General features: G+C 30.8%; 1 protein-coding gene across 1 annotated transcript; it reads left to right on the top strand.

The window, feature by feature from the left end:
- The first annotated feature begins 299 nt into the window (after positions 1 to 299).
- LOC123269307 lies at positions 300 to 2725 on the top strand. The gene is made up of 4 exons (XM_044734914.1): positions 300 to 793; positions 878 to 1453; positions 1516 to 1799; positions 1875 to 2725. Exons 1-4 carry the CDS (start codon positions 322 to 324, stop codon positions 2697 to 2699), a joined length of 2157 nt encoding a protein of 718 aa, XP_044590849.1. The 5' UTR covers positions 300 to 321; the 3' UTR covers positions 2700 to 2725.
- Positions 2726 to 21201: the final 18476 nt, after the last annotated feature.

Raw genomic sequence — 21201 nt, 5'->3', positions numbered from 1 at the left:
GGGTAAAAAGTTATTGAGCTGTAAATACTCGCAATAAAAGAAAATTTAATCAGTTATGATTTTAGAATTTATTTTGTGTCACATTTCCTTTTGCGAAGTATTTAATTAAGTAATTTATGTTTTTTCCTAAATAAAAAAATTAATTTCAGCATACATCCGTAAGTATTACGAATAAAATTTAAATTCAATTTAAAAAATTCCTGTCATCTACTTTCCGTCGATAATATCATTCGCTATACCTTATATCGCCATCTATCGTATCTATCGTAGTAACTTTATGCATAACACGTGAAGAATATTATTAATCATAATACTAACAAAATGTCAAGTGAATCTAAAAATCAACATGTGTATTTAGTAGGCTTTCAAAGCAGTGCATTGAACAAACGAAAATTGCCATCTCAGCGACAAGTATTAAGTGTTTTTTTTTATAATTTGAATTTTCTCAAACAATCTGTTCGTGAAAGCGCACGAAATGTATTGAATGAGGTTAATGACATTTGGAGTCTTACTGGTATACCAGTAATTAAATCATGTAATGCAATTTCAAAAATTGTAAGACTCCATAACGAGTGGATTCTATTAAAAAAAAATAAGTCTCGCAATACACAAACCCAAAAGTCGAAAGAAAAACGATTTTCTTTAAAGTTGGATCAAATTTTCGATTTAGCACTCCAAAAGTCTTTTAACCAGCTCACAGAAACACAAAAAGAATTTTTATCAAATGAACGTAGAGCACATAGATCAAGCCCTATTATCTTCGAAACAAATTCACAAACAGACAGTGATGAAGGTATCTAATTTAATATTAATGCTTAATTTACTGAATTAATTGGTTTGAATTTTTATCTAGAATAATCTATCCCATAATTTTTAGAGTTAACTCGAAGTTTTTCTGGCCTATCTACATCAACTGGCAGTAAATCTTTTCCAAGTTCAGGTGAACTCAAACGTGAAATTTCAAATTTTGAGAATGAGTTACCTTCTCGTCTTAGACCAAAAAAGAAAAAAAACGTGATAGATCAGAAACTAGTTGCGACCCTAGATCGCACACAAACGAGCGATCGAATGGCTGCATACCTAGTGAATTCCGTTGCTAAGAACTTCGACGTGGATGTGGATAAGATAAATACTAGCAGAAGTTCTCTACGACGACATCGCATGCATCAACGGCAAGCAACTGCTAAAAATTTGAAAGAAAAAATTATCTTTCCATCATGTTTAGTATTGCATTGGGATGGAAAACTTCTTGATGATTCAGAAAGTGTCAAAAAAGTTGAGAGATTGCCGGTAATAGTAACAGGACTAGATTTTGAACATATTTTGGGCGTTCCCAAATTAGTTACTGGAGACAGTAAAAATCAAACCGATGCCATAATTAAATTATTAGATGAATGGAAGATTAAAAACAAAATTAAGGCTTTATGTTTTGATACTGCTGCTGTAAATACGGGTAAGAAAAAGTACTCACTTGGAATAATTTATTTATGTACTAATTTAAAATAATTTTCGTAGGCTTGAATAATGGAACATGCACTCAGCTTGAACGTGAGTTGAACAGAAATCTTCTTCATTTGGGTTGTAGACATCATATATACGAGTTGGTGCTTAGAAGTGTCGCAGAAACGTGTTGGCCGGTTACAAGTGGTCCTAATGTTGCAATATTCAATCGCTTCAAAAATAATTGGGAAAATATAAATAAAGAAGAATTTGAGACTGGAATTGAAGATTCTGAAGTTGAGATAAAAACCAGAGACATGAAAGACGAAATTCTACAATTTATTTCAAGTCAAATCAAGGTAATATTCTCATTTTGTCTATAATTATTAATTTTCTTTTTATATTAATAATTTTTATTATTTTAACTGCTACAGGAATATCAGCCGCGAGCTGACTACAAAGAACTGTTGGACTTAACTTATATTTTTTTGGGAGGAACTCCATCAAGTCACTTTGGATTCAAGCGACCTGGAGCGATGCACCATGCAAGATGGTTATCGAAAGCTATTTATTGTCTGAAAATTTTTATGTTTAAGAAGCAATTTAAAGTAAATGCCAAAGAAATACCTCAGCTCCGAGACATATGTCTATTTATCGTTACAATTTATGTAAAAGCGTGGTGTCAATGCCCTAATGCTATTAAAGCTCCAAATCAGGATTTACAGTTTTTGAAAGACATCATCAAGTACAAAGATATCAACAGAAAAATTTCGAGTGCAGCTATGGATACATTTTTAAGACACGGGTGGTACTTGTCAGAATCTCTTGCCCCACTATCTTTTTTCGACGACTCAATACCTCGAGAGATTAAATTAAAAATGATTAACTCATTTAAACATAATGAAAGTGTTTCAGATGCTAAACGGATCAGAGTACAAATATCTGAGAATATTTGTGCCCTAGATATGAGTGAATTTATTACCAAAAAATCAACAGTTTTATTTGATTCATTTAACTTGCCATACGATTTTCTTAACATGGATCCTATGTTATGGAATACAAATAAAAACTATATTGATTGTTTAAAATTCTTCAAAGAACTAAAAGTAGTCAACGATGTGGCAGAGCGTGCGGTTGCTTTAATTGAAAAATACAACCAATTTGGGACCAAAGATGAAGAACAAAAACAATATCTGTTACAAGTAGTTGCTGCTCATAGAAGAGAATATCCGAATTGTAATAAGAAAAATTATTCATAATTCGCAGTTAATACTTCATCAAAAGACATGTGTAAATTATATTATAAATAATCTAAATTTTGATAAATTTTGAAAAAAATACATGAAGTTACCAAAAAAGTTTTCAAAAAGTTGAAAATTATTTCAAATCCATAAAAATTAAATAAATTATCCAGTAAAATTGTCAATTCCCTCAAAAAGTTGATTTGAAACTACCTTTCTTCAAATTTTTTTTTATTGTGAGTATTTGAAGTTCAATAACTTTTTACCCATTAGGATTACGAAAAAACTACTTCAGTACTTTTTTGTAGAGAATTAAATTTCCTACAAGAATAATTAACGAAAAATTAAAAAAAAAATTTTTTTTGTAGTTTTACCGGATAAAAACATAAAAAAAATTTTTTTACGTGTTATTTAAACGGGAAAATAAAAATTCATTGAGCTTCATGAAAAATTGAGGTATCAAGCTACGCTTTGGAGGGAATTTTTTTTATACCTTAGAGAAGCTTTTGAGATGATAGGCAAAAAACTTTTTTTTTTTGGACCACTCTAATCTCGATAGTAAATTTTCATTAATATTTTTATTCACTAACATGTCAAATGGGAAGATCAAATAATATTGAATCATTTTTTTTCATTCAATATGTATAATTGCACGCTAAAATAGTATAAAATGGGTATCAAATATTCAAGAGAAAAATTTTCTCAAGGTGAGAAAATTTTTTTCTTAGCTGAAGTAGATGGTGCTGCGTCCCTAAAGTATCCCAAAATCTTGATCAAATATAAAAATTTATCGTATCAAGTATATATGATAATTTGAATTAAGATAAAATTACTTCCACCAAGAGTAGAATTTTAAGAAAAATTTTTACTTCGGCCAACGCAACTTCGGTCTTCCTTTAGGCACCCGAAAATTTTCTTGAGCCAAGAATTCTGTTCTCCAGTCAAGAAATTTTTCTTTCTGAGTGATTCGTTAAATTGGTAAAATTTTTATATGAAGAAAGTTTTTTTTTATTCAGGAGTTTTACTTTCTTGATTTATGAGTAAATTTTTTAAATAAATTAAAATTAAATATTTCAAAACAAGAATGAAAATTGTAAGAAAAAATTTCCCTTAAGTGTAGAAAAAAACTTTGACTTAAGACATACTTTTCATAGCTCAAAATATAAATATTCAACAAATAAAAATCATATTCTTGGCCTCAGAACATAAATTGTTTTATAAGTAAAAATTAATTAATAAATTTGCCTATGCACGTGCTCATAATTTGGCACATTCTTGTTTTTTTTTTTTTAAGAATTCAATTGGATACTTTAGCGATGTGATTCGAATTTAACAATCAGATCTAAAGTTGAAGTATTGATAGACATTGAAACTATTGAACTGATTTGCTTTCTATCTATCTATCCATCACTCTATCAGTCTTTCGGGTAAAAAATTTGATAAATCCTTGAACGGAATGTTGTGATCAAAAACTGATAGTCGAAAATGAAAAATGTGATTTTGGGAATTAGAAATAATGTAAAATAAAGTATAACGCAAATGCTCGTGTGAAGATTGAAGATGTCTCGTGTAATACGAAAACCAGGGTTGGATTACGCCAATACTTGTAGATGAACAGATACAGCGGTAACGTGAGTCCATTAAACGGTAAGTCCCGTGCGAAGCGATGTATCATCGAGATATACATACAGGGATGCTTTAGGGATAATAATTCTCGGTGTGGCGCAACCAAGTGAACCGGATGGGGTTGCGCCGGCAAAAGTACCAGTCGGTATCTCTCGTCGTACGGATTACGAAATATGTTCCCTAATCCATGGCCGCACGCCCACTTCGGGGTTGTTTTCCTAAGGGACCTGGATTATCATACGCGATAAGCTAATTTTTTCCACCACGAATCGCGGGTAATGCCTCTCACTCCCATCCCCCATTCCCGACCACCGGATTTAGATAAAAGACAAAAAAGGGAGTGAAATTGTCTCGAGATATCCGAAGAAAATTTATTACTGAAAAAAGATCGAGCCTTATACTTTCGTCATTTGTAATTGCTTTTCTCAAGCTTGCTTCGACTCAAACTTGCTCAGAAAAAATTCTGCTGTGCAATGTAAGAAGTAAGTAAAGAAAAATTATATTTTCAGTTATCTCCCGTGGAAAAATTTTCTGATATAACCTGATATATTTATTTAGGGCTATATCAAAAAATTTTATTTGTCAATATATGACCAGTCATGATTTGGAATATCCATTTACAATTTTTTACATATGTTCTAATAATTCCGATTTAGCCTGATGTGAAAATTGGCCTTATCAAGCCATATGTGGGTATAGCAGACCATATCAGGACACATATGACATATATATGTCCTGATATGTATGTCCTGACATATATGATATGTCTTAATATAACAATATGACGATATTTGGTCTGATATAGTCACTCATGTCCGTGTATAATTTTTTAACCTAAGGTAGTGTTCAAAATTTCCGACGGAGGGCGCATGATCTCTAAATCGTCTCCTTACAAGAGAATTGAGTTCCAAAATAAATATAATTTTTTTCACTTTTTTGAAGGGTTAATCTGACATTGGTTGTTTTAGGTTAACTAATTAAAACACCAATTTTGGTTTAATACACTGAAAAAAAATTAACGAATCAAAAGAAAAATTCTTGCTTCAAAAAAATTATTTTCAAGGGTTTCATTGTCTTAAAACAAGATGAAAAAATCTTGAATCAAGTAAAATTTACTTTCACCAAGAAAAATTTCTAAGTTCAAGAATGTTTTTATTAAATCAAGTTACTTTTTCTGTTTTCGTACGAAATGTTAATTGACGTACACATTTTTCTAAAAAATGAAAAGTTATACAGTAGAATCTGGATAACTTGAACCTTCGAATTTTTTTGACTCTGTAACTCGAACAATGTATTCCACCCCGTGAAGTACTATTCATATAAATTTGGACTCTATATCTCGAAGTTACAAAGAAAGACTCAGTATGTCGAAGTAAGAAATTGTGATGATGTTATCTTGTACATTTATATTTTTCCTTATCGCAAATTGAAGGTATATTGTCCTTGACATTGGCTTATTTTTGTATGTTTGTTTACACTTGTATTTACTTTTTCTTTAATGCATAGCTTGAAAGAAATTCATCAGTCGTAGATGTTATTCAAGCAGTGAGACGTGGTTGTCAAAGTTAAGTTTCTACCTACAAATACAATGTCGAGGGTACAACCGCTAGATCAGGGAATAATAAAAAATTTTAAATCGCTTTATTGAAAAGAAGTTGTCAAAAAAAACTTATTACTGATATGGAGCAAAAAACTGTATACTATTTTTTATCCTCATATATACCTCGAAATGGCCATACATGACCAGATCGTACCATACATGAAAGTCGGTCATATATGGCCATATCAGAAAATTTTTTCAAGGGTACAATGTAAAACAGAGGTAAGAGAAAAATACATTTTCAATAACATCGGAAAATGTTTAAGCAGAGGCAGCACGAAGTGCGGTAATTCTATTAGACACAATGAAGTCGCCTTGCAATGAGCTTCGAGATAATGGTAGATGAAGAGCTTACGATAGAAAGAGGTAAAATGATAGTGGAGTAAAACGTGTACTTCCGCGAAAGAGTGGCGGATGGGGTGTACGACCCACTGGAGCACCCTAACGCTAACTGGCTGCGACTCTGCTACGACCCCTTTACGATTTAAACTTAATTTATGTATCATCCGAGAGTTAAGTAATTTCCACTGGCGAGTCTAACCTTCACGTCACCTGGGACATACTCTTCTTCATTTTCATTATCAACTTTATTTAGAACATAATATACTTTTCGTTCTTGTTCTTGATCTTCATAGAATACCACACACTATACTTTACTCTACTACACTCGCGACATTAGTCAACCCAGGTTTTATTTATACATTTTATTTACCTCATATCTCTCGACTTTAAATTATGAGTTAAATAAATAGTAAGATCGTGACTAATTCAAATGTCTGCGCATTATTAATCTTTCAAAACAAAAAGCTTATATTAACGATGTGGATAATTTCATTTTGACTTTTTTATTAAATTGGATTAAAGTTTTAATCTTTCTTTCTTACTATTAATAATTATTTTTCCATTAAAAACTATTGAAAAATAAATTCTCTTTCAGGTATCTTTTTATCACATCGATAGAATCATATAAATTTTTTTTATGTAAATCTTCGAACATGTTCCCTTGAGTCGAAATTATGAATCATAGGAGAGCAAATAAAATTAGTATTTTTTGATCTGGAAAAACTTACTGTTTTATCAAAAAATAGATGAGTTTCCATGTAACTTTCTATCGCAATGATAGAAATATCAAAATTTTTCTAAGTACATTTTACAATTATATTTCTTTTAAGTTGAATCTTCATTTATAATGGGGTAAGATACGTCAATTACTCTTTTAACTTGAAAAAACTACTGAAACATAGTTTATTTTGCATGTAGCGTTTAATTATCATCTTCATTTTTTTTAAAAACATTTCAGAGTGTGTTCCATTTAGTCTGTAGATAAACCATAAGAGAACAGAAATATTAACTTTTTTTTACCTCTTAAAACAAGTGGAAAATTGTTTTTTTTTTGTACTTTTTGATCGCAACACTAGAATCATCTAGATTGTTTTAATTATGTTCTTAGAAGTACAATATTTATCATATGTGTAATCCCTGATAAAAAGAAAGTATTGAAACAAAGAAAAAAGTATTGAAAAGTACTGGCTTTCTAGTCAATCCAATACTTTTCAATACTTTTTTCTTTGTCTCAATACTTTTTTTTATTAGGGATATTAAGTGTAATAATTGTAATAGGGACCGAGCACTAACTATAGAGGCAGCACATCTGTCGGAAGTAGCGGGCCCTGGTGTTTAACAAAAGCACTAAATGGGCAAAAAGTATTACAATAGCTTATGTATTTTTTTACTAAATAATAGAAAAAATAATAAAATATGCTTTTTGACCAGTATGAATCGGTCGTATTTGAAGCAAAAACAATTCAGAAGATAAAAAAAAAACTTTAGGCCGTGTATATTAAATATAATAAAAGAAATTCAGCATTATTAAGTCAAATAGCCATGTAAACATAGCCTCCAAAGTTCAATTCCGCCTCTAAACACGTCATATGGCTGTCATTTTTCTATGGAGTACCACTAGTACTGAGAGAAAAATAATAAAATTTTACAAATTTATCAATTTGACGGTCCCAACTTGATATATTTATATATGTCGTAATATACCAAAACTCTACAGTTGAAAAAATTTCAAAAAATTTATTAATTTATTTAAGTAAACAATAAATCAACATTAAATCACATATTAGAGTTTAAAATTTTTGCCCATTAGCTTACAATTTCTATCATCAGTTGGCGTGACAGTCTAGATGCTCGGTTCCTATAATATGTGTGAATTGTGTATGATTAACGTTTTATATTAGCCAATGAAGTAATAATTTAAAATTCCAAATTTTTCAACTGCCTCCTATGAACATTCATTCCTAATTTTATCAATGCGCCTTTGGCAAGAATTACCACCTGATGTCATCAATGCACTTAGCGTTGACACTTTCAAGACAAAAGCCTATAAATTTTTCCGCGATTTTGAACTAAAGGAGATAAGAACTAGATACCTGGTGTCACTGATGATGATCCAAATCATTAAAATGGGTGCTATCTGCAGTGCTTTAAATTTAAATTTAAATTCAAACTTCAGTCTGACATTTAATATTCAAACTACAAACTCTTGTTCACTTTTACTCACCTCATTCTTATTGATTGTAATTAGTTAATTTCATTATTCAAACTTTAAATCGTTTGCATTGTTCGATTAGTTATAATCCTAACATTATCAAACGATTCAAAAGAAAAATTCTTGATCGAAGAACATTATTTTTAAGAGTGTGATAATAATGAATGAAGTGGAAAAATTCTTCATCTAAGAAATTATTCTTGACTGAAATAAATTTAACTTGATTTTAGAATTCTTGTACTTGATTCAAGATAATTAAATTTTTAATATTAATAGTTTCTTACAGATTTGAAGTGACGTCACCAGTCGTAGATTATGGCACGTTTTCAAAATCATCAAATATGACAGTGCAAAGCACTCTCAGCGAGACAATTATTCTCGAATAATTTATAACAAACTGAGCTATTTATTCTTCAACGATACGTATAGAACTGATGAAGATACACCGAAGAAATAAAAACAATAAGACGTTGTATGTATACAGTAGAGTACAGTACAAAATAGGTATATTACATGTATACATTTAGAGTGTACGAACACGGTGTAAAAGCCAGCGGCAGTCCTCGTGCCTGGTAACTAATTAAAAGGCGGCAAAGTTCCTCTCCGGAGCCCTGAGGAAACGAGTTTAAATCTGTTTCGGGCCAGTTTCCAACGGCGGTGTCTTAGTGGCTCCCTCGTGGACCGTTTCTACGGTGAGTACACCCCCAGCACTTTATTACGAGTCTAATCTGTCTCAGGCGCGCACCAATCGGATTAACTTTCGGCCAGCTAAGTATTTAACCTCGCATCTAATTGCCGGCTCTTTACTATTTTCTTTTGTTGTCATTTAATAAAATAATACTTTATTTTTATTATTATTCTCTTGTAGCAGTGTTTGATAAATTATAATTATAATTAACTGGAGCTTTATGTTATACGCTATAAGTTCCTCGCACATTAATAAGCGATTAAAATAATTTGATGTTAATTTAAGGGCAGTAATAAGAAATAATAAGGAGGCGCTTAATAAAAGAAGGATAAAAAAAATTGGCGAAGCGAAATAGTCGGATCTGAATTGCAGCAAACATGTGGTGGATGGTGGATGGTGGACGTGCCTAGAATTGGCTGGAGGGTCGATTAATAATTGCGCATTACATCTACATCAATACGTAACGAATTACCAGGTAATATATTACCCGAAATTATAGGTGATAGTCGACGGACATTATGATCGGCACTTTGACCAGATGGGACGGTGCCGAGGATTAACGGTGGCTGAGCCCGAGTTTACCCCTCCGGCTCGCGGGACTACATAAATATCTCTCAGGACACCTAAGTTATGCGACGTGTGTACATAGGGCTCTATATATGCATTCTGATTATGTGGGTATTCCATTAATGTTTTTGCTACTATTCTCACTTTGATACTTATCATCTACTAATTTTAATTTTTCTTTAAACTTTGACCAATTCATATCTGTCGAAATTTTTAAAAAATTAATTATCAAATTTAATTATTATTTAATCGAAAGAAGTTTTTTTAGTTTCTTAAAACTCTCTTCAACTTTTGGGATTTTATTTCTAAAATTCAAAACAAAATTTTTTAGAATTTAAATACTATGTACATATTCTAGAATTTAAATTCTAGAATAAGTTTATGGACAAACAGAGCCTAAAAGTTTGTATAGTTATACAGATTTTTAATTAATTTTTTACATAAAACCCATCAGTAATATTTACTAAGAACAAATAAATATTTTAAATAATTAGTTGGATAATACTTGATGTTAAGTTTTCAAGGTTAATTATTTAAAAAAAATCACGTTGCACAATCGACATTACTGTATTTTTTACCCCAAAAAAATTTATTTTAGCTATAAAAAAATATCGATACATTGATATCTGGCTTGATATGACTTGATATGGTAATATACACCAATATAAAATTTTTCGATCAAAGATAGTGTTAAGAATCTCCCATAAAGTAAATTTCTAAATTAAAAATAATTCTTTTGACTTTCTTAAATTTTATTTTAGTATTTTAGTATAATCAACCACCAAAATAATTTTTATTTTATGATTGAAATTTTCCAGAAATTATTCAAAAATTAAATTATAATTATTTTTTTTTATTCTCATAGATAGCTTGATACACTGAAAAAAAATTAACTTGATTCAAGAGGAAAATTCTTGAACCAAGAAAATAATTTTTTTTTTGCCCTCCGGGCGGAAAGTGGCAACTTTTGTCCCGCTGCGCTAAACTAAGTTGCCGCTTTCCGCCTTCGTCGGACAAAAAAATAGTATACACTCCTCGGGAAGTAAATAAGAAAGCCTCAGATCACATGTTTGTTGACCTCGGCTTCGCCTCGGCCAACAATTACATGTGATCTGAGACATTTCTTACTTTACTTCCCTAGGTGTGTAATATACTATTCCCCTCCGGGCGTAAAGCGTCAACTTTAGCCCCGCTGCGCTAAACGAAGTTGCCGCTTTACGCCTCCGTCGAGGAAAAAAATAGTATACACTCCTCGGGAAGTAAATAAGAAAGCCTCAGATCACATATTTGTTGACCTCGGCTTTGCCTCGGCCAACAATTACATGTAATCTGAGACATTTCTTACTTTACTTCCCTAGGGGTATAATGTACTATTTTTACTCAAATCAAGAAGATGAAGTTCTTCAAAATTATATACTTGATTAAAGAATATTTTTTTTTCTGTGTATGGACAAATCAACCCATATCAGTAAATTTATTCCCGTCTAATTTTTCCACTAGTATTTCGTCTTTTTATTTAGAAAGACTCTTAAATCAATAAATTAATACCTCGAATTTGATTCAAGAATTTTTTTTCGAAAATTATGGTATTTAGAAGTCGTAACGATTAAGAAAATTAACGAGATTAAAAATTGTCGTCCATAAAGTTTTTTTACTATCTCAACATGATTTATCAAAAAAAAAAAAAGTGGTTGTAGTTAAAATTGAAAGATGAACTCGTTAAAAAATAATCACTGAATTAAATCGAGAGACACTTGGCAGTGTAAACAACCCCTAATACTAAAGTCTGTTAGTATATTACATATAGAATGCGATGATGGGGTTTTCTGAGTCCTCTTGGAACCCTCGTAACGTGACTTTCGGTCTTTTTCTACGAGCAGTACTCTGTCTTTTACTCTTCTAATAATAAATGGGACCCTTGGGTACCGCAAATGAACCACGAAATACTGGCAGTGCCCTGGTGGACCAACCTGTCGCTATTGCTCGGTCCGTCGGTGAGTTTACCGACCATCTGTCCATTTCTTTGTATAGTACACACTATCTCTGCTCGGTTTCCTATTCTCCAAACGCGTTGAGATTGCCAGGAGATAAATTCATATGCCACTCGTTTAGTTGCGTCGACTTGGACCCGGACTCGTCGATGCGTACACCCGTTATATTATATTTATATATGTCTACAATTCTGTTTTCCTCTGTCGAGACACGTATTTTCGCCGCCCACCCTCGTCGGTTATTGTTATAGATGCATCGTGTCGCAACATACGCATCACCCTATTACATCACATATCACCGTATGTAAGAAGTCCATGAATTGTGGTACGAATTCGACACATATATATATATATATATATATATATATATATATATATATATATATAGCATATATATATATATATATATATATATATATATATATATATATATATATATATGAATTTATAAATGCTCGATGAGATAAGGTATTATGATTTTAATGCACCAAATGGCACTATGTACGAGCATAATCGAGCGTTAAATTTTAAATTATTATTGTAAATTTTGATCGCTGGTTGCTCGATTATTTTCAATCGTCTGTCGTTATTGTTTGTGGATTTATTCATTATAGATCATAACAATAAGCAATAAGTGTCATAATTTCTGAGAAGTGACCTTAATGGCAAGAAATTAATTTATTATATGGTTATGTAAAGATTTAAATTTACGAAGTTATACGATGAAAAAAACTACTTGTGAAAAAATTTTCATAAATTATTATGATTTTTCAATTTTTTATCTTTTTTAGTAATATGTACGTTAATCAATGTTTTATTGAACAAAAGTCGGTTTAGCGAGTGATTTAACCAAGAACCCATGTTAGATAATCTTCTTCAGAGAGTCAAAAAATAATTTTTCTTTTAGAACTGAATAACTCAGGCTCAACTCTCTTGTGAAGAGATGATTCAGCCATCATGCACCCTCTGTGAGAAATTTTCAATACTATCTTTGGTCGAAAAATTATACATAGGCACACAGAAAAAAAATTTTCTTGAATCAAGTATATAATTTTGAAGAACTTAATCTTCTTGATTTGAGTATAAAAATTCTTGAACTAATGAATTTTTCTTGATTTAAGGAAATTTTACTTGATTCAAGAATTTTTCGTCTTGATTCAAGACAATTACCCTCTTCAAAATTATTTTCTTGGTTCAAGAATTTTTCTCTCGAATCAAGTTAATTTTTTTTTTTCAGTGCATATACGACAATACTAGGTTTTATATAGGTATATCAAGTCATATCAGAATATATCAAACCAGACATGTCCATACATGACCATATAAAATTCTCTGATATGGCCATATGTAGTCATATATGAAAATGTTTTACCATGTACTTGATTTAAGAAAAACATTCCTTTCAAAATTTCACTTTTGTCTCCAGACATTCAATTTTCCTAGTTTAAGAAATTCACTCTTTAATCTAGAGAATGAAACTTGAGGAAAAAAAGCAAACTGTCTTTATTCAAAAATTTTATAAATTCAAAAAAGCGCTGCCGAATAATTCAAAAGAGTATTAAATGTATAACAAGATTTTTTTTTTTAAATGAAAAGAAAATTTTTACACAATAAGAGATTAAACTCTGAAAAAAATATTTATTTAACGATACTTGACATTTTCCTAAAAATTTTTCACAAAATAAATGCTAAAAAAAGCAATAAAATGAAAAAAGAAATAAATAAAAATTAGGAAGATAAATATTGAGAGGTAAAAATTGAGCAATATTTCATTGGATTAATCATCGATCTTTTAACAGGTTTGGTAGTGATGCCATAAATCGCAAATTAAAATATGTCAAACATGGTATAGCACGCTTCTCAAATTAAAAGTGACGGTTTCATACAGAGCAGCCTCGCTCACTCTAACCCCGCAATTTCATGGACCCTCACTCGTTATAAATAATTGTGAGTTACCGCGATCATGTTTATTTATTTATTTTCACGTTATTCACCACTAGAACGCATCAACGGTCACCGGGGCAATATAAAGGCATTGCTGGAGTTCGATTTATGTAACAACATGAGTCCCTATCTCCATATTTCATCTGTAAATTTAGCTTTGTATTTTCCCATCCAAATTATAAATCTCAATGATTTATTATTGGAACAAAAAAATTTTTCATTTTAACTGTGTACTGGATTTTTTTATTAAATTCTTTCATTTATCAATAAGTATCAATTTCACAAGTTCATTACTTATCTTTTTTTTTCTCTAGATTTATAAGCCCTAAAATTAATCGGAAACTGACGGAATGCGTGAAAAAATTTTCGGATATTTTCATATACAACCATATCAAGGAATTTCACGTGTCCTGATATAGTCTGATATATCCATTCATAATTTTTGACGCCTTGCTATACCCATATATTATTTGATATTAAAATTAACTATATGTGAACAATTGAACATATCAGAGCATATCTGGCTTAATATAATTTTATGTGCCCTGATATGATTTATTATGTCCATATCTGGTTTGATATGATCATATATGTCCATGTATAATTTTTCGTCCAAAGAGAGCGTTAAAAATCTCCAACAGAGGGCGTAGGGTTACTAATTTGTCTCCTAACAAGATAATTAATTCTGAGATGTTTTGAAATAAAAATTTTTTGTCAACCCCTTCAAAGAGCTTATCTGTCATCAGTTTTTAGTTTTAATCGATTAGTAAACCAATTCCTGACTAACACGACGTATTAATGGATAGCTATAAGCAATAACGATGTAACCAAAATTTTTTTCGAAATTTTGTAGGTATTAGATAACATATTTGGGTTTAAAAATGCTTGTTTACTAAAAATGTAATGTCAAAAAAATGTCAAAAATGCTAATTAAGATTTTGCTTATTTCTTTTTATTTGAAGTTCAACTGTCTAAAAAATAGATATTTATGTCATAAGGCCGTGAAGTGGCGGTTTTCTGAAGAGGCGTAGCCGAGGACGGAAATTTACACTCGTTTTCGAACATTCGCATTACAAACATTAAAGCAAATATCGAAAAAAAGTCGTCAAAATCGCCACTAAACGGCCAAATGACATACAATATTTTTTGTTATTATCGCTCCATAAGTTTAACTTTTGAAGGATAGGAGGCAAATAATAACATATTTAAATTTTATGAAGTTTCACAAGAGCAAAAAAACTCAATTTTATATTCATTATCTTTTAATTAATATTTATTTATGACGTGGTTGTTATTTTATTAACATTAGGTCCGCTTCGTAATAAACTGCCAGCAAGGAAATAATTAGCGCCACTCAATAGTAACTAAGTTTAAAATTGACTCTAAATCATTGGTCGATACACTAGAATGTGACTTTTTTTTACAATCTCTATCAATTTCGTCTGGGTGTACACGAAAAGTTCGTAAAGAAAGGAGGGGGTAAATAAAACTTCACGGTCTAGGCCGTGAAAAAAAAGACAGTATGGTAGAGTCTCTAGAAAAGAGTCCCTTTACGGACGCCGGCCAGCGCTTAAAAGTTTAACTTTTGGAGCAAGTATAAAAAAAACTAAAAAATTGTTATAAATAATGTTTTTATTCTCATACATAGCCTGATGTGGACATCTATGACCAGATCAGATCATAGATGGCCATATCAGAAATTTTTCGCACAGAAGTAACTTTGACTTAAAAATTCACTCGCAAGTTTTCTAGCCTAAAGTAATAGGATTAATACTCTTGAAAGGGTTAAGAGTTAATATTAAGGATAGTTTTGATATAGAAGGGAATGAGAAATGGCAATGAGAAGGCACAAGAGCGAGAGAAAGTATGAAATAGAACGAAAATGAAGCGAATGAAATAAGCGACGGTAGAGCGTAGATGCCACTTGGGTATCGTTACTTTGCCGTGCACAGGCCGGAAAATTGTTTACTGGATTGTTTAAACGAAATTTAGTAAAGCTTACTGATTTTATATCACGAGCAACGCTGCCCTAGGGAGCCACCCTGGATTATACATTAACGAAGTTAGCGACTTCGCTGCATGTACCAACTGCTGTTTAGTTGTGTTGTGCGCGTTTTATACCGAATGGAAAACATCTCGGGCTCCGTTATATTACACCAGACCCGTATCGCTGTTCAAAACGAATTCACACTTGTTAATTGATGCTCATAGATAAAAATATTATTTCTATTAGACTGATAAGTCCTTCCATTTTATACCAATTATCTCAATCGTTATCGTTATGTTTGTTTCATAGTTGGTAAAATCATCTGTAATCGTTTCTAATAGAATATTCGTGTGCAAATCAAAAGTCATTATCATGTTACACTAAAAAAATTGGAAGGAATTTGTTTCTGTTAATAAAAAAAAAAAATGCCTGACTAAATAGTAAATTTTCCGACACTGATACAAAAATAAAACTTATATTTATTTAATCAATTGATTCAAGAGGAAAAAAATTTCAAATTCTTAAGAAAAAGATTTTGACTCAGAAAGAAATGAAAATTCTCGATTTGATAATAATAATTACTCCAAGCATGATGTTAAATTAAGATGATATAAATTAAAATGTTAGTATTGTCTAAAAAACTTTTTTTTAGAATTGGTGTAATTATAGGTTATAAATATAAAGCTATTAAAAAAAAGTATTGGAATATTCTTATGTTTCTTGAGGTAAGAAGCTGCGAAAGTGTAGAAAAAAAATTCAAATTTTCCAAAAAAATTTTTTTATCAGTTTTATAATTCTAGATCATAGTTTCGTAAATTTCAGAGGACTAAATTTTTGATATGCCCACATATGGCCTGATGAAATAATAAAATTATTCTCACCAACACGAAATAATATTAAGAAATAGACAACATTGTGTGAATAATACACAAATAAAATTTTCACTCCACTAAAATTTCACACCATTATTTTACAGTCGCCCGAGCTTGTAAAGTCTTCGGGGACCATTTTCAAATAAGGAATTTCTCTTGATAATTAATAAATAATTTAATCAAAGAATTTTTCTATTCTCTTTTGGTCAAAAATTAAAAATATTTTCCACATTTAAAAACACTCTATTCAAAAAATACTCACAGAAAATTTTAAAAAACAAACTCCTACGTAATTTGCTAAGCTAACCTCTGGAAAAATTTTGAATCGTAATCTAAACTTATAGAATTAATTTCAGAATATAAAACTTCTATCTTTAATTTCTTTTTTCTTTTTAATACACTGATAAAAAAACTATCTTCATTTAAGAAAAATATTCTTGATCCAAGAAAATTATTTTGAAGAGAACTAGTTGTCTTAGTTAAAGAAATTCTTGTCTTGGATTTATGTTTCTTGGATTGAGAGGTCTAATCACTCCGATCGATAACATTTTTACTTGGGTTAAGACTATATTATCTTCGATCGATACAAGTGTATTCTTTATTCAAAAACGATTCTCTTCAATAAAGAATAATTTTATTTCATTTCAAGAATTATTGATTGTTGATTCAAGAACAAATCTATATTATTATAAGAGATTCCGATCTATATAGTCACTCATCACAATATCTCGGGAACCATCAGATTTTAAGAAATTTCTCTCCCAAAGGGGTTCACGGGAGCGATAATAATAAAAAATTCCCGTTTTTAAAATATAGCTCTTATCGACTTCAAATTTGATAGGAATCTTCTGTAAGAGATGTTGAAATAGTTTATGATAGATCGACCACAAAGGAGGTTGTGGGGGTGGGCATTAACAATGAAAATTTTTATTTTTCAATCTATAGCTCCTACAGACTCCAAATTTGATAGGAATTTTCTATAAGTGATGTAAAAATCATTTATAAACAAATTTTACGATATTTCATCCCACAGGAGACTGCGGGGGTGGGTATTAACAATGGAAATTTTTAAGTTTCACACTGTAGTTCTTACAGACTCCAAATTTGGTAGTAATTTTCTATAAATGTTCAAAGAGTTCATTTATAATTTTCAACGATAGATCCTTCTGTGCCTGAATTTGAGCGAATTTATGTGAATCAGGTTTTAAAACTCTCTAAGCGATCATTTATAATTTTCAATTTGTGCGAATTACGGCAAATTCTGCTGAATCAGAACTTTTCTATGTGTGTCTGAATTTGAGCGAAGTACGGCGAATTCTAATAAATTAGACCTTTTTCTATGTGTGTCTGAATTTGAGCGAATTACGGCGAATTCTGATGAATCAGATCTTTTTCTCTTTGTGTCTGAATTTGAGCGAATTACGGCGAATCCTGATGAATTATTAGATCTTTTTGTCTGTGTGTCTGAATTTGTGCGAATTACGGTGAATTAGTATGAATCAGGTTTTCAAACTCTCAAAGAGTTCATTTATAATTTTCAACGTTAGATCCTTTTGTTCCTGAATTTGAGCGAATTAGGATGTATTAGGCTTTAAAACATTTAAAGAATTCATTTGTCACGATTATTATATTACGGCTGTGCGAATAGTATTCAAATCGAATAGCAAATTCGATTCGAAATTCGAATCAAATATTCAAATAGTTCGAATAATCACACACTCCTTCTTTTTTTTTCTAAGCCTAATTTTTTCGCCGTAATATCAAAACTTAAAACCATTAATTTTAAAATAAAAAAATTCAATTAAAAATAATCTATACTAAAATCATTACGAGGAAAAATTAGATTGTTTGTTTGTTTGTTTGTTTACATTGAATAGTCTCCAAAACTACTGAACTGATTAAAAAAATTTTTTCACCGTTGGGAAGCTACACTATCCCCGGGCGACATGGGCTATATTTTACATCATAATTAATTTAAACATTTTTGTTAAATACACGTGCAAAGCCGGGGCGACATGCGAGTTTGTTTATTTATAATGTTATAAGTTTAAGTCAGAAAAAAACTTTGAAGTAAAAAAATGTGTATTTCTCTTTATGCCAAAAAATATTTATTAATACAGAGAATAACAAAAATACAAAAATTTATATGCTTAAAACAAGTAAATTAATATCTTAATTCAAGAGTCGCGCCATACTTGGAACAAGTCGGTAATATCTTGAAACAATGTTACCGTCTATCTCAATCCAAGAGACAAAAATTCTTGGACGAAGTTGCATTTATCTTATTTGAAAACAACCAAATTCCTTAATTCAAGAATCAATTTCTTAATTCAGCTAAGAGAACTGAATTACTTAAAACAATAATGACATTTTAAAGAAAAAATTTTCCTTGAATCAAGTCATTTTTTCTATCAGTGTATGAATCAAAGTTTTTTCACAATGCAAAACTGACCTCATATTCATATTAGAAATTACAATGACGCATCTAATGTATTTAAATCTATATATAAGTCTCTGGAATTATTACATGTAACGGAATTTCATTCTGTACGAATGAATTAGCATTTATATCACTGAGTATGCATCCAACGAAGTGGAAACAAAATCACTGTAATATCAAAATAGACATTTGCTGTCACAAGGGAATTAATTTTCCCATCTATACATATAAGTTATTCCGTTGTTTACACTTTGATAAATCTAATAACAATAATAATAATAATAAATAAATAAAGTAATTTATTATGAAAAACTTTCATTTTTAATGAAAATTAATAATAAATTAGTGTTAGACAATCATTTATTGTGATATCGAGGATCATAAATCGTGAATCGTTAGATACATCGAAAACGAAAACTCACTCCCCGGAGAGTATTTCCGATCATTTTATTCACACCCTAAATGCATGCGTAACCACCAAAATAACACGTGTCAAGGTTGAAACAAGTAATCGTCAAGGGTTGTTATTTTTTTCTTGAAAGCCCTGGGCGATTTTCCGATACAGACGACACAAGGGGTTGGTTCGTCGTTTTCGTTATCCAGCGCATACATATGTATATACATATATAGTCTTCTGTCGTTCCTCTGGTCTCGCTTTTACGTTTGTGGGATGTTCAAAAGACACGTCAGCAGTCCATGTCCTCACCACAGTTTCGCTGGCCACATATCCTATCCAGTCTTCTGAGCATCCCTCGACTACCAGATCCCCTGAGAGTTACGCATCAGGATACCTAACTTATATACACCCGGAAGAGCAAAAGATCACCAAGACAGAAAGATCGATGGTCCTGATAAAGTTTTGGTTTTTGATCGTTTTCCAGCTCATGTTAATTTAAGACTCTCTTGGTATTATAATACACTGTCATTTATTTTTTAATTATTTTTCTATTTATCAATATGTTATTTTAAAATTGAAAATAATATAAAAAATAAAATGAATGTAAAAAAATCAATAAATGTGAACCCTGATAAATTGAAAGGAAAAAAAAATAAAAATCTTGACTGCATATGCTGCTTATACAATATCAATAATTTGAAGGGATGGTCTACCTAAGATAAATTATAAAAAATAATAATCAAACTGATTTATGGAAGCCCCATTTTTTTTTTTTTTTTTTTTTTTTTTCATCGAGAGTAAGAGATTGGAAATGTATAATTAAATATAAGTAAATTAGGTTGATAATCTGTCAAAATTTGGACATCCTGGAACGCTGATGAGCATAATAATTCATAGCAGAACCGGTGCACTTCTGAGCATGTTATGATGATATTTCTTATTTTTAACTCTGGGATATATCTATTTAATTTTTCTCACTCATCAAATATACCTTATTATTCTTTTTCATTGGAGCTCAAAGCTCACACATTTTATTACTCATCTCTCACCTCCTAAAACTCCCGCGTCCCGCAAGCATACCAATTCACCTTCGTCTTCTTATATGTTCACGATCCCTACGTACAGAGCGGTCCCTTTCTTACTGTTGTGTTATTTGCCTGCGGTCATTTCATTAATCTCAACCTTCTTATATATAGTTATTTTATTTTTAAGCATTTATTTTTACGTCTCGTTATAAGGTTTACTCATCGTCGCCCGCAACATCTTACTTATGAGATGATCAACGTATATCTCACCAGACAAATCTATCAGCAAGACAAAAAAACAATTTTTTTTTCTGATGAAAATAATAAAGATTATTATTGTTATTTTTTTTTTTAATTTAAAAATTAAAGGTATAACTATATGCCTCTACAAGTAGAATTTTATTCGAGCGTAAAAATCGAGCTGAAACGAAATTTATAACTTTAAAATAAATAGCCAATTAAACTCGGCGACTCAATTTAAACGAGATTCCAAGCACGGCGGTTCCAGCTCACGGGAGAGTCCGCTAAATACACTCGAGGAGTTATCGCGTGAGAGTTTCCCGGAGCTTGCATGCACCGAACTCGTTACCGGTTTTGTCCCCGCCTAAATTAATTACTCCGCCCACCTCAATGTGTTAGAAACTAAGAGAAAGATAGAGAAGAGTTCAATAGTTTATATATCTACATACATACTGGATACCTATACATACAAATATACAGCTATCTATCTACATTTACTATATTTTCCCTCACACGTTCATTTATCGCCTACGAAACTACACCAAGTCTAATCGAGTTACTCGTTAATTACCCTCACTTCGTAAATCCT

This window comes from Cotesia glomerata, linkage group LG7 (genome assembly GCF_020080835.1).
Source record: "Cotesia glomerata isolate CgM1 linkage group LG7, MPM_Cglom_v2.3, whole genome shotgun sequence".
Taxonomy (NCBI): Eukaryota; Metazoa; Arthropoda; class Insecta; order Hymenoptera; family Braconidae; genus Cotesia; species Cotesia glomerata.
The sequence above is the reverse complement of the archived record's forward strand: the minus strand, read 5'-3'. Positions and strand labels throughout refer to the sequence as shown.

Excerpts from the sequence above, each read along its gene's own strand:
- LOC123269307 (XM_044734914.1), top strand. The coding sequence starts at position 322 with ATGTCAAGTGAATCTAAAAATCAACATGTGTATTTAGTAGGCTTTCAA. Across the intron at positions 1,454-1,515 it reads TACTGCTGCTGTAAATACGG|GCTTGAATAATGGAACATGC; the intron begins GTAAGAAAAAGT and ends TAATTTTCGTAG. Across the intron at positions 1,800-1,874 it reads TTATTTCAAGTCAAATCAAG|GAATATCAGCCGCGAGCTGA; the intron begins GTAATATTCTCA and ends TAACTGCTACAG.